General features: G+C 43.8%; 1 protein-coding gene across 1 annotated transcript; it reads right to left on the bottom strand.

Moving 5' to 3' along the window:
• Positions 1–8,618: 8,618 nt before the first annotated feature.
• LOC307241268 (amphoterin-induced protein 3) lies at positions 8,619–10,031 on the bottom strand (the record flags this gene model as incomplete). The annotated part of the gene is made up of 1 exon (XM_080015311.1): positions 8,619–10,031. The coding sequence occupies one exon, from the start codon at positions 10,029–10,031 to the stop codon at positions 8,619–8,621; it is 1,413 nt and encodes a 470-aa protein (XP_079871437.1).
• Between the last annotated feature and the right edge of the window lie 3,605 nt (positions 10,032–13,636).

The following is a 13,636-nucleotide window of genomic DNA, read 5'->3' as shown; positions in this document are numbered from 1 at the left end:
TTTTTTTTTTTTTTTTTTTTTTTTTTTTTTTTTTTTACATCCTTGTTTGTTAAATAAATCTATTAAAAACAAATCCTTTCAAATTTTTTGATGGATTTGATGACAGTGTCAAGCAATCCATTAAATGTGTAAACCATTGCTCTGGTCCGTCTCAGTTGTAATCTTCTTTTATGTGCAAGCCTGTGCACACCGGCCAATGACATGTATGATGTATGATCTTTGGCCTTTTTTTTTTTTTTTTTTTTGGAACTACAAATGAGAATAGCCTGGATTGCCGTGGTTGTGCAGCCGGCAGAGCCTGGCGACGCTCATCTGACGAACGCAACATCCGGGTGGTCACGTGCTCTTACAAGAGCATTTAAGTAAGTGGGAGCATTCCCAACAATCGCTCTGTAGGCCAGCATCAGAGACTTGAACTTGATGCGGCTACAGGTAACCAGCGGAGCTCGATAAGCACCGGAGTAACGTGTGCCCTCGTTGGCTGGTTGAGCACCAGTCGCACCGCCGCATTCTGTATCATCTGCAGTGGCGTCACCGCACAAGCCGGCAAGCCTGTTAAGAGAGCGTTGCAGTAGTCGAGGAAGAAAATCACCAAGGTTTGTACCAGCAGTTGAGTGGCATATTGGGTCAGGTACGGCCTGACTTTTCGGATGTTGAATAGTGCGAAGAGGCACGGCCAAGAGGCGGCGGCAAAGATGGTCCGAGAATGTCAGTTGGTCACCGATAATGACACCTAGATTCCTTGCAGCCTTGGTAGGAGCAAGAGATAAAGGGTCAATTTTTATATCAATGTTGTGATAAATACCTTGTTTGGCCCGGGAAGACCAACAAGACGCTCCGAGGAGAGGGAAGAGCTGGTGGAGGAACAAGACGAATGAAAGTGAAGGAACCTGACAGTGGCGGAGGGTGTGTGGTGATGTACCGCGCCCTCGCCCAGCGATGATGGATGGACCTCAGCTTTGTGGTGTTTGTTCCGGCGGGTTGACTTTAAGTGTTGACGGGGGGGGGGGGGGGGGGAGACGACAGGAGCCTGCTCTCTGGCATGAAGTCAACACCTTATACTGACGTTCACCCAAAAGCGTTAGGTTATTGACACCTTTAGAAAATCGAGTTATATTTCAGCTCAGGCCGTTAGGTGAGATTAATTCCCACTGACCTCTCTAGTGCGTTCCTTGCAATCTACCCCCTGCTCGATGAGAAACCCACAGTGATGCATGTGGATCACAACACCTGTTCCAAGCAGTATAAGGTGTTGACTTCATGCCAGAGAGCATGAAGAAACACCACAAAGCTGAGGTGCATCCATCATCGGTGGGCGAGGTTCGCGGTACATCACCGCGCACTCTCCGCCACTGGCAGGTTCCTTCACTTTTATTCGTCTTGTTCCTCCGCCAGCTCTTCCCTCTCGTCGGAGCGTCTTCCAGGTGGCGATTACAACAGAACACTAGAGGGCGCCGCTTCCCGTGGCTCGACTTCATGGCGGCCTGAGCGTCCAGATGAGGTGGAGTACGCTGCCCGCGTTCTGTCGTTGCGTTTTCCACGTTTCGAGCTCCCCCTTTTGGGATGAACAAAGGCTGCGTCCCTCCTGTAAGCTTTTCTACCACCCCGACTCCCGAGTTCCACCGTTAACAGGCCCCCGGCCAGAATGGGAGCTCTTAGCTGGGAAGGTAAACGTAGTAAATACATTTCGCATTTGTTTATTTTGTGCGTAGCTATATTGCAGTTTAAGCCGATAATCCATGAGTGAAATGCAATGTTAAAAACAACAACAACAAAAAAAAAAACGATTCAAACTTCAACCGATTTACAACGAGGCCCCGGAACTGTAGTGTGTTGCTCCCTTGTTTCATGTCGGAAGGGTTTGCTGGACGCACCGTTCTAAGTTGGATCAATCTATTCACTCATTTTTACGTTCATGTTTGTGAACACAGGTTGTTAAGTTATGGTGCCATATTAATGTGTATATACTAAATACGTGTGTGTGTGTGTATATATATATACACACGTATTTATTTTATATATCAGTTCAGTTCAGTTCCTCCCGTTCCCTCTGGGACATTGGGCGACGAGTTAATATATATATATATATATATATATATATATATATATATATATATATATATATATATATATATACACACACACACATACACAAATATATACACAGTACAGTTTACTGTATATAAACCGCAATGGGCCAATGGAGGACCGTGACATGGCGGCGGAGAGGCTGTCGCGCTAGGGCGTCTGGGAGATGTAGTGCTGGTTGAACTTGTTCTGGCGCCGCGTTCCATCGAAGCGCAAACTCGGAAAAACCCGGAACGGTCATTTAAATCGGATTTCCGTTTAAAAAAAACAACAACAAAAAAAAAAACCCCAAAACAACTCGTTGAAGTTTGATTTGCACTACGCGGTTTTTCATGCTACGCCAACATCCGTGTTGTTGCCTGTATAGTTCACAAGCTTGACAAACAAACACCATGTTGTCCCGCACGGAGGAAATGGAAGTTGGGACCACTCACCCAGAATTACGGAGTTTTTTTTTCCGGAATGCCGCACAATTCAAAAACTTTTTTTTTTTTTCAATCGGCCAAATGATTTGTGGCATGTAGGCCATAAGTACAGTGACAGACCCAAAGCTGTACGGTTCAAGTAAGATTTCCAAAACACAACAGAATCACACACCTTTTTACAATTCCTACACCGGGCACATTTGACATTCAATCGTTTGTATAAGGTGACAAAATATTTAATACCAACGAACAAACAGGATTGAAATGTTGAAATAGCATAAAGGGAATGCACAAGTGGAGAAAGTTGAGCCATTAAAAATTATGATAATAAAAAAATATAACAAATAAATAAATAATATGATAATTAAATAATAATAATAATAATAATAATAATAATAATAATAAAAGTAAGGAACTGAGCAAGGGGCTGGAATAAATCATATTCAGATATAAGATACACAGCTTCCTGGCACTTGTGTTTTTTTGTGGGTTTTTTTTCTTCCTTTTTATACATTTGTTTAGTCAATAATTTTTTTGTTTAAGTGCATTCCACATTGGGGGGTGTTTGCAAACATCTATGTATATAGTGTTTTGTTATGTTATGACGATTATGTCATTAACTAGAAATTCAACATTTGCGTGTTCTCCGCTAGTTCAACTGTATACAAACATTATAAGTATAAGTATATCAAGGCGGGCCCGGGTTTTTATTGTAGAAGTGCAGTTTGGTTCAGAGGGCACTGGTCACCACACGGACTGTGTGGAGCAGCATCTTGTATATAGGCCAGTCCTGACCAGTTGTTTTATAAATTGTCCTTATAGACATTACAGGAGAAGTGGGGTTAGGTTTGAAGAGATTACCACGAGGATAAAAACCAGGTGCTTTGTCAATTTCACTTCTTTTTTTTTTTTTTTAATCCCTTTAATCCTCCCCCCACCATTCTGCATTGTGATATAGAACGCAGCTGGGCGAGGACTCTCCATGTCTGGCACGATGAGCCCTGAAGTACTGAACACCCAGAGGACACGATGTGATCACTTCATAAAGGGACAGTTTGTGGAGGGTCAGTAGCCTCCTTTACGTAAGCGCACAGTCGACTTAAATCAACCTTCACGTTAACACTATGTTGAAGTTGGGATTAGGGAAATATTAAATCCTAATACCATTTAGGGCCCATTTCAACATGAAAGTAAGCGCCAGGCACAGATACCCCAGTTAGAGAAAGAAGTCGGCATAAAACTCATTGAAATACATAAAAGTGCCCACATAAAAGCGACGACGTGATATGACAATAAAGTTAAACCATGTGACCTTCACATATTGAATCCCATTCACCACCCGGGACCTCGTTGGCCAAGTGGCAAAGCAGAGGAGGAGTGAGAGTATCCAGTATGCACACAACCCCCAGACACACTCATGCAGAACAAACACACACACATGAATCAATCACTATAGGATTGGGTTTGTGACGTTAAAGAACCACAAAGAAATATAAACGTTGACTGCCGCGCATCACGTAAACAACTTGCTTATTGTCATGCCACAGTTGGACGGCAGGTCACGCACAGTGATTTGTTGTGGCACTATCAGGCACATAGATGTTGTATGCAACCACACAGGATTTCAGTCCCAATCAGTTGCACATTGCGCATGAATGACTGATGAAGCGGATTTATGGATATTTCACTGATCACCACAAACAAATCTTGTTGACAGGCGCGGCAGAACCAGGTCCAGATGCATTACCCCACTGTGTCTGTGGGCTTCTTATGTAAGCCTACAGCATACTGTCTTTAATTTAAATAACATACACCAGTCTCTCGCTTACATTTGTTTGCCATTTACAAGCATGACTAAAATGTACATTATTATTTTAGAACTGTGAATCTCCATTTAAGCCTCAACCATATCTACATATTTGAATCGTTATGTTTTTATTTATAACCCAGCTTTCTCAGAGCTCGCCGTGAAGTTGAGACCACTCATAGGATTTGAAAATAGATCTTCATTAAAAAGCATGTATATATTTTTTTTATTCACATTTTCTTTTTCTTTTTCTTTTTATTTTAAGTGAAATTTGTATCCGGTATGGCTCCAATCTGCATTGAAATGTCCATATATAGAAAGATAATTCTCTAAAATTGTAATGGTTTGAGATTTATTGAACTTGGCCCAATGACCCCAATTCATTTTGCACATATAGCACCCAACAACTGTCCAAATAGATGTCTTCCCTGGTGCAGCCTGTAGCACCTCACACCGCGCCCCCCTTGCGCCGCGCACCCCCCCCCACGCCGCACCCCGCACCCCCTTTGGGTCGCCACTTCAGCCGGCCACTGTCTCGCCCCATGCGTCCTCCTCACACCACATTCCACCAGAGGAATACCTTTTATTGTACTTGAATATGTACATGTACCACACTTGCTTCCAACTTTCTTGAGGGCCGACCACATGTCCAATAAGCCTTTAAAGAAGTGGATTCACTTAGTAATAGCATGTACTATGCAGTATCTCCTATTGATAATAAACTAGGATGTTGTTTGTGAAATTTCACCAGAATTGAGGTAAAAAAGATGTAAAAGCACCACAATTAGTTATTAGTTTGAAATCCATCATTGGAAAATAATAATATTGTAATATAATAAAAAAAGAATAATAATAAAATATGAATATATAACATATAATACATACATATACTGTACACCGATCTGCCACAACATTAAAACCTCCCCTAATAACCGCTTATATTGTGTAGCTTCTCCTCGTGCTGTCAAAACAGCTCTGATCCGTGGAGGCATAGCCTCCACAAGACCTCTGAAGGTGTCCTGTGGTATCAGGCACCAAGACGTTTGCAGCAGATCCTTTAAGTCCTGTAAGTTGAGAGGTGGGGCCACCATGGATGGTTGTTTCAGCACATCCCAACGGTGCTCGATCAGACACTAACCCCGGCCACCCACATGATGTAGAAGAAAAGGTGATTCCTCAGACCAGGCCACCTTCTTCCATTGCTCCATGGTCCAGTTCTGACGCTCATGTGCCCATTGTAGGAGCTTTCAGTGGTGGACAGGGGTCAGCATGGACACTCTGACCAGTCAGAGTATCCATCCTATGCAGCCCCATACGCAGCAAGCTGTGATGAACTGTGTGTTCTGACACCTTTCTATCATAGCAGCATTAACTTTTTATACAATTTGTGCTGCGGATCTGTGTGTCTGTGTGTCTGTGTGTGTGTGTGTGTGTGCGTGTGTGTGTGTGTGTGTGTATTATATATTTATTTATAATATATCATTTTATTATAATTTATAATGTTTTTATTTTTCTTAATTTAAAACACAACAACCAGGTACACCGGCTAACAGCATTATTGAATTGTGCTTTTCATTTGGAAAAATAATTATCATTACATCAGAGAAGGCGATTTACTCAAAAAATGATGAAGAAGCTGGGATAAAGGCAATTGATTTTGAAATCATGAATGGAGTACTAAAAATGAAATGGTTTCAATCTTTTGTAAGGGAATGGCAAAGAGGTGTAGTTCTCATTGCCTTCACTTGTCTTCAATAAATTGGGAGGTTTAGAGTTTTTGTCAAAATGTGATTTTGAAATATCTTAATTACATGTTGTCTCTCTGCCTTCCACCAAAAAGTCCTGTCGCACCGGAAAATGATTTATAAACATAATTTCAGCCCCCACAATGTCCCACTGTGTAATAATAGTCATATTAAATAAAATAAAATCTATATTTATGGAAGACCGGATGAAGAAACAAACATAGTCGTTGTGCATCTGATGGATGGAAAGGTAATATATTTAAATTGGATGAGTTTAATAATAAATTTAACTTGGGTTAATCTATTAAAAACTATATTAAGGTGACAAAACATCCCAACCGTACTTATTCGGTTAATTTAAAACAATCTACACTGCAACATCTTCATGACAAAATATAGACTATGTGGATCTTTTACACAAAAGGTGTAATAATACATTTCTGAGGTAATATTAATATAACCCTGGATTAGCGACGTGAACAGTTCATCTCAAAAGCGATGGAAAAACGGATATATTGGCCATTAGAACACATTTCCGAACATTTCCGATTCCTCCTAAACACAAAGAAAAACATTTTAAAACTCTAAACGAAACGTATCCTTCAAGTGAATTCATCAGAACAAGATTCAAACTTAATGTAGATAACCGTCACCGAGGCCACACAAATGTAGAAACAGCAGAGCGCCTCTTTTACTCTTGGCGACACGATCCAAAATTGATGGAAATCCTTGCAAGATCGGCCGCGCTCCAAATCCCATAATGATAGATTTCTTCTCTTTCTGTTTGTGCTTTTTTTTTTTCTCTACCGTCCCTGATTACGAATGATGATTCCGGCTAAGATCCAAAGATCACTTTTATTACTTTCCAGTTGAGCTCTCCAGGTTTACGCTCATTATTGAGCACGACAACGGCTCGCGCCTTCCCTCGGCTTCTCTATTGAGAGTTGTTGGTTTTCGTGCCGTGGCTTTGGATTTCAATTTTTGAGTCGCACTTCAAACAATAATCAAACCTCTCTCCCGCGATGACTCCCCCCCCCCCCGACGTAAGACGTTGCAGTCAGATGTGCGCTTACATCTTTCTTGACATCATAGCGGGGATTAAACGTAATCCTCTCCGGCCTCAAAGGATGCGTTTGTCTCCATCCAGTGTTTGCCTCGTCAAGATTAAAACCACAATGTGAAGAGGGTGTAGGAGCTGCCGCGCAGGGCCATTGTTCTTCGCGTCTGTTGCCGATTTGCTTTTCCTCAGCGGGGTTTTTTCGACTGTCCCGTCGGCCTCGAGCCGCCCATGCCGCGCCGTTGCATTTTCACGTCGCTGACCTCGCGTTCTCTTTCCGCGGCGCCGAAGCTCGGAAGTGATCATGGAAGCGGTTTACGTTATTTATCGCTGGTGTTTCCCCGCGTGACGTTTCCATTTGAAGTGTGACAAACTAAAACCATCAAACCAAAAATGCGTAGCAAAAAGCCTCCCCATCACAGCAAGTAGCATCAGGCTGTTTGTCACTGGTTGTGCGCGTGCGATCAAAGCAAACGTGTCTTTGTGCAGCGGTGGAACGGGCGTTTGCTTTCGGCGCGCCGACTCCACCGTGTTTCGGCTGCACTGTTTACCAAATAGGCATGAGGCTGGAACAGTAATAATTGTTCGTTGCCAGGTTTCGGCAGCAGCTTCGCATGGAGGGTTGCACATGGATGATGGAGCAACACGGGCTGTGCTCCTGATTTTTTGTGTTTTTATTCTTTGCCAGATACACTTTTATTTTTGTTTTTTTTAATTCACCAGCACAGACACACAATTGTTCAACTCTTCTGTCATTTTCAACATTTTTTTTTTATAGTTGCACTGCAAAAAACCACCTTATTGTAATCTGTGATTTCCCTTCAAGTATTCATATAAGACATTTCCAATCAATTAAGAGGGATACAGAAACATTTATTGGGCACACGGGAAAAGGGGTGAACAGGTGATGGATAGCATTTTCATTCCAATACATCAACCAACCTTTTTATCAGGAGATACAATCCGTAAATGCTGATCTTCACAATCTACTATAGCTTTTCTCTACAGGATTAATCACAGGTACGTCCGCAGGGTGACACAGACTGAACCTCCTTTGGATGGTAATTGGATGACTGCATTACTACATCCTCCACTACTTTTTGGGGTTTTCATCTGTTTTGTGAAAAGGTCTTTGCAATTCCTCCTCCTCGAAAAATGAAAATCCTGTGGCGATGTGCAGCGCTTCAGCAACTAGAGAAAGCATTTACTGATTTTTCGAGTTGAAAGCGGTGCAATTGTTATTTGTCAATACCAATTCCATTATGCTAGGCATATATTATATAGCTCGTTTCAAGAGCTCTGATCCAAATGAATGAAATTCGTATTATATATGCAGCAGGATATATGGCTTTTTGTTGTGAGTTCTTACATCCATGGCCAGCAAAAGAAAACAAAGTGAGTTTCTATTCCTGTTCAGTCTCCCAGGCTTTGCAGCCTTGACTTTTACGTTTCACTGAAGAAGGGCAGCCCCATTAGGATGCCGATACGTCCCAACATCACTGCATGACAGACTGGGCTTCGCTAGCTTTCAGAAACCCATTCTGCTCCTCTTCTAACACAGGCTCCATGAATGCGACATGCCTGTCTTGGAATTTGGTCCGTTCTTCGTGGTCGACAGAGGGAGAGAAAATGGAGGTGAATGTGCTGCTGTCGTTGGTGGGGATGCGTACAACGGGAGGAGGTTGTGGCTGTTTGCAGCAGCCACATTGACACGGCGTCAGATAGAGGTACATGAGGATGAGGACCAGGCTCACGGCACAGCCCAGTAAAGTTGTGTAGCCTGTGTTAAATGACTCTGGTGGGGGTTGCGCCACAGTCACATTCACCTCACGGGTGGCATTCAGCATCCGCTTCAAATCCACGGCTGTGCACACGTACAGACCTGAGTCGTTGACCTTAGCTGCAGAGATCTCCAGTGTGCCGTTTGCAAAAAGGCTAATTAGCGTGTCATTAATGCTGGTCGGGGTGATGTAGCCCTGGCTGGGCGAGAGCCATGTGAATGAGGGGGTTGCGTTGCTGAGAGAGGTTTGGCAGTCTAGACTTACTCTTTCTCCCTCGGTCACGACTACGCTGGAGAGGAGGACCGTCATGGGCATCGCAACCGTTTTCTCCACGGAGCAGTTCTGGAAGAAGCGGCTGTGCCTGAGGAAGCGGATCGAAGAGCGCGCGTCTCCGTGTATCATGCAAGTGTGGTCGTCCATGAAGTCGCTGAGAGAGTCGTACCCCCTCCTTTCCCAGTGCCAGAACACGCTGTACATGGAGCACTCGCAGACCAGAGAGTTGTTGTGGAGGAACAGGCCCTTCTGCACCATCCCCGGCAAGGACTTCACGTCCTCCCACGGCAAAGTGGTCAAACGGTTGGACGAGAGGTCGAGCATGGTCAAGAAGGGATGTCTGTGTTCTCGAATGGAGAAGAATGGAAAGTCGGTAATCTGGTTAAGGCTGAAGTAGACCTTTTTTAAGCTGCTCAGTCCGTTCAGTGTGTCGCCTTCCACTTGCGTGATCTTGTTGTTGAACAGCAGCAGCTCTTCCAGTCTCCACAGCCCCTTGAAGTAGTGCTGCTCCACCACATGCAGCTTGTTGGAGGACAGGTCGAGGTGTCTGAGGCTGGAGGTGTTTTGGAAGACACCCTGGCCCAGAGTTGCGACCTGATTGTGGGACATCCGCAGAGCCTCCAGCCTGGGCATCCCGTTAAAACTGCCGTGAGTGAGCCAGGACAGATGGTTGAAGCTGAGGTCCAAGGCCATGGCGGAGGAGGGCAGAGAGCGGGGTAGCTTGCTGAGTCCGCTCGAAGCGCAGCTCACTGTGTCAGAGGTGCAGAGGCACATGGAGGGGCAAGTCTCGTCGGAGCCACGGAGGAGGGCCCAGAGCAACACCAGAACAGGACCCGGATGCAGTCCAGAGGTCATTTTTTCGGCGGCGCTTAGGATCCTTGGAGACTCTTTATCCCTCTGGCGATCCCTGGTTTAGATGAAAATCTGATCAGAATAATCATTCATTTCCAAATCATTTTGAATCAACAACGAGACAACAATTAGAATCAAATACAGGGGTTAGTGATACGTGAGAACCCAGTGAGGTCTGTGTTGGGGAATTCAAATTCTCAGTGGAGAAAGGCCTCGATGAAGCCTTCCAAACTTAATTAACACATAGCAGTGCATGGGGGTATATTGTCAGAATATCAATATTGTAATATGAGACTAGATATTTTGTACAGGATTTAGGTTACCGTAATATTGTGAAGTGTTGTCTTAAAGGGTCAGTTACGGTAAAGTAATGCCATTTTCGCATCTGTTCTTGCTGTTCTAATGCCTGTACCTGCTTGGTCACGATTACACATGAATAATGACTGTTTCTTAAATAATCCTTGTGCGTAAATATCTGACAAAATATCCCCAAATTCTCAATATCCAGGTATTCATCAAAGCTATATCACAAAATATTGTGATGTTTGATCTAGTCAATATCGCCCCGCCCTAATGCAGAGCAATATATCTATCCTTTATTTCATTAACCTGTAATGTTTTGTTGTGTAGATCTGAGAAGAATCCCCACAGAATAGTTACCAATATTACTGGGAAGATGAATCAACCACAGCCACAAGTTGGAAACGCACGAAAAGCACGATGAGAACTTAGCGTACTGCGACATCTTTATAGATTACTTACTCAGAGTAAAAGAAAATATCTTCCAAGTCTTTTCTCTTCCTCCCCTGCTCGAAATTGGCCCAAACCTCATCACTGTCAGGGCAGACGTCTACTTCCCATTCTTAGGTCCTCAGTCTGTGGGACCAAAAGGGCTGTAAAAAGTTCACAGCATCTCCAGAGAAATCAGGGATAGGGCTCACGTAGCTGGTCCCAAATGTTCAAAACTACAAAGTCCAGTCCAATAAGCGGCAGAGCAGGAACACCAGTTCATCTCTCTCCATTTGGCCGGATTCCCCTTCAACGTTGCATTCCGCCCGGGTATACCCTAAACACTTCTGTTCGCCCCTTTTTTGTTTCTTCCTAGATTCTCCTCTCTTGGCGCTTAGAGGAAGAATAGATTGCCCTCGCCTTTGTTTTTTATTCTGAAAAGTTCCCTTCTGGATTCCCTCCAGCCTGTAATCAGAATGCAGTTGGACAAACAACCCGGCAGTGCTTTTGCGGCACACAACAAACGGCAGAGCTCGCTTAATCTCCCACAATCCCCTCCTCTTTCTTTGTCACTTGTGTCTCCCCCCCTCTCATGATTAAGTAATGACGGTGGTGGCTTCCCTTCCCTGTCACACACACACATGCACGCACGCAGGCAGACACACACACATGCACATGCATGCACACGCACACGCATACACGCACACACACACACACGCAAACACACAAAATAATATCTAAGATCTGTAATTCGGGTTTTGTTTTATCTGTGGTAATATTAGGTCACGGCTTTTTATGACTCACTCACTTACTCTGAGTGCCTTATATCATGTTTCTCTTTTTTCTTTTTCAAGCCCTCCCCCCTACATTCTACCTTTCCCTCTGGCTGCAGGTTTGGCTGGATAGATGCCGTCCACGCCACTTGGTCATAGATCCTGGAAGCTCGGATTTCTGTCACAGTGAATTAGCTTTGCCTTTCCGACGGCCATCTCTCGCTCCTCGCTGCACCCCGTGAGTGCTCGGGGCTGCGACTGACTCCCCACTCACGCACTCCGCCCCGGCACACAGCCGGTACCCCCTGGGGAGCCCGCGAGCCGGGCGGAGTTCCTCTCGCTCGCCGAGGGCGGGCAGATGGGAACGGCTGTGGTGTCCACAGGCAGGTGGACACGGGGAAGAGCAGGTGTCTCTCCGACGCTGCTCTGAGATCAGTTAGGAATTATTATTGGGATTAGGAATCTTAAAACAATGTTAGATGTACTGTATGTCTGCTATTTAATAAGAGACGTCTCATGCGATCTTGGATGTGGAATTACACGCAGTCCTGGATTTAGACTAGTCACCATCTTAACTGGGATGTAAGAAATATATTCACCCACACGTGTGCATATGAGATTTGTGATTTAAAAAGATTATGAAAGGCATCGCCACGCACTGTAGGTGTTGTTCTTTATGGTTGAATTAGCCCAGGAGTCATATCTGAAAATGTCTCTTATTTGAATTCCGTCGCACGACAGTGTGAAGAGAACCTCCATCATTTGGGATTCAAAATAATTATGTCTCATTGATTAGTCACATTTAAAAAAAATTGAAAAAATGACTCTTTTAGACATAGCTGGTGTGTCCCACGTAAGACCATCAGTCCATTACATGAACTTTGTCAAGGGCCTCTCGGTGATCTATTACATTTGTGTCTATTAAAAACTGAAAAAGAAAAAAGTTGGGGTACAGTCCAACTTTTGGATGTATTCTAGAAGAGACATACATTTTATGGGAATATATTTATATGTAACTTGCATATGAAAAATCTTATAACATAATATGTACAAGTATTTTTTATCAATTGCAATATATGTCAATATGTTTGTCCATGAGTAGATTTGGTATTAATAATGAATCGATTTGGCAAAGGTTGATTTAACATTAAAAAGCAGAATCATTTTCAGCGTATTATTTTATGTTGTTCTAATGTGTTTGTTATTGTAGGAAATAGTTTGCAGTAAAGAATTTGCTAAAAAAAAACAAAACCTCATTATTTATAGAGCAGCCTATACAGTATTTTACATACTATAATAAATCAACAATTGTGGTGGAGGGTGCAGCCGTTTTCTTTATTGAACTCATAGTCCGTGTGTGTGTGTGTGCGTGTGTGTGTGTGTGTGTGTGTGTGTGTGTGTGTGTGTGTGTGCGCGCGCGCGCGCTCCTGCCGTGTCTCCTCCCCCTCCCCTTCCCCTCCCTCTCGCACCGACACGCCTTTGTGCGTCTGCGTTTGTCGCCGCGTGCGCGGTGGGGATGGCGGCAGATTGTGACTTTGTGAACCGCAGCGTGCGGCGCTGGAAAATCTCTTATATAAGCAGTATCTGTGGATCCCGTCTACCGGGGCCGCTTTGCAAATCCTTGCTCCTCCTTCCAATATATTTGATGAGACGGCGTCTATGCAAAATGGCTTTGTCAAATCAGGCAGGTTCAGAGAGGACCTCAAGGCCTAATCCCTGACCCTGATGCAGCCCGCTTCCAGCAGCAAGTGATTTTCCTCTTTGCCATCTGCTGCAAGGGGGTGGGGGGCACAGCAGTGCGGGGATGTGTGCATCTTGCCCTTGAGAGCTAACTCTGCAAAGGTTTGTTTTTTTTTTTTCTTCCAGGAGGCAACTGGAATACTCTTGTGCGTCAAACATCTAAGAAGTGATGTACGGTCAAGTTCTGCTTTGTTTTGGACAGGGCAGCTCTTCAGAAACTATTATGTGTTTTAATTTTCATGTGTGCATTCATATGAGAATTTAAATGACTAATTCTAATTATACTTATTATAGTAAGAATTGTATTAAACGTTATGTCCTTTTTTTTATTTTGAGAAACAAACAAAGCAAAATATTGATTCCGTG

Source organism: Zeus faber, assembly GCF_960531495.2.
Source record: "Zeus faber genome assembly, chromosome: 15".
NCBI lineage: Eukaryota > Metazoa > Chordata > Actinopteri > Zeiformes > Zeidae > Zeus > Zeus faber.
Note: the sequence above shows the minus strand (reverse complement) of the source record. Positions and strands in the feature narration are given on the sequence as shown.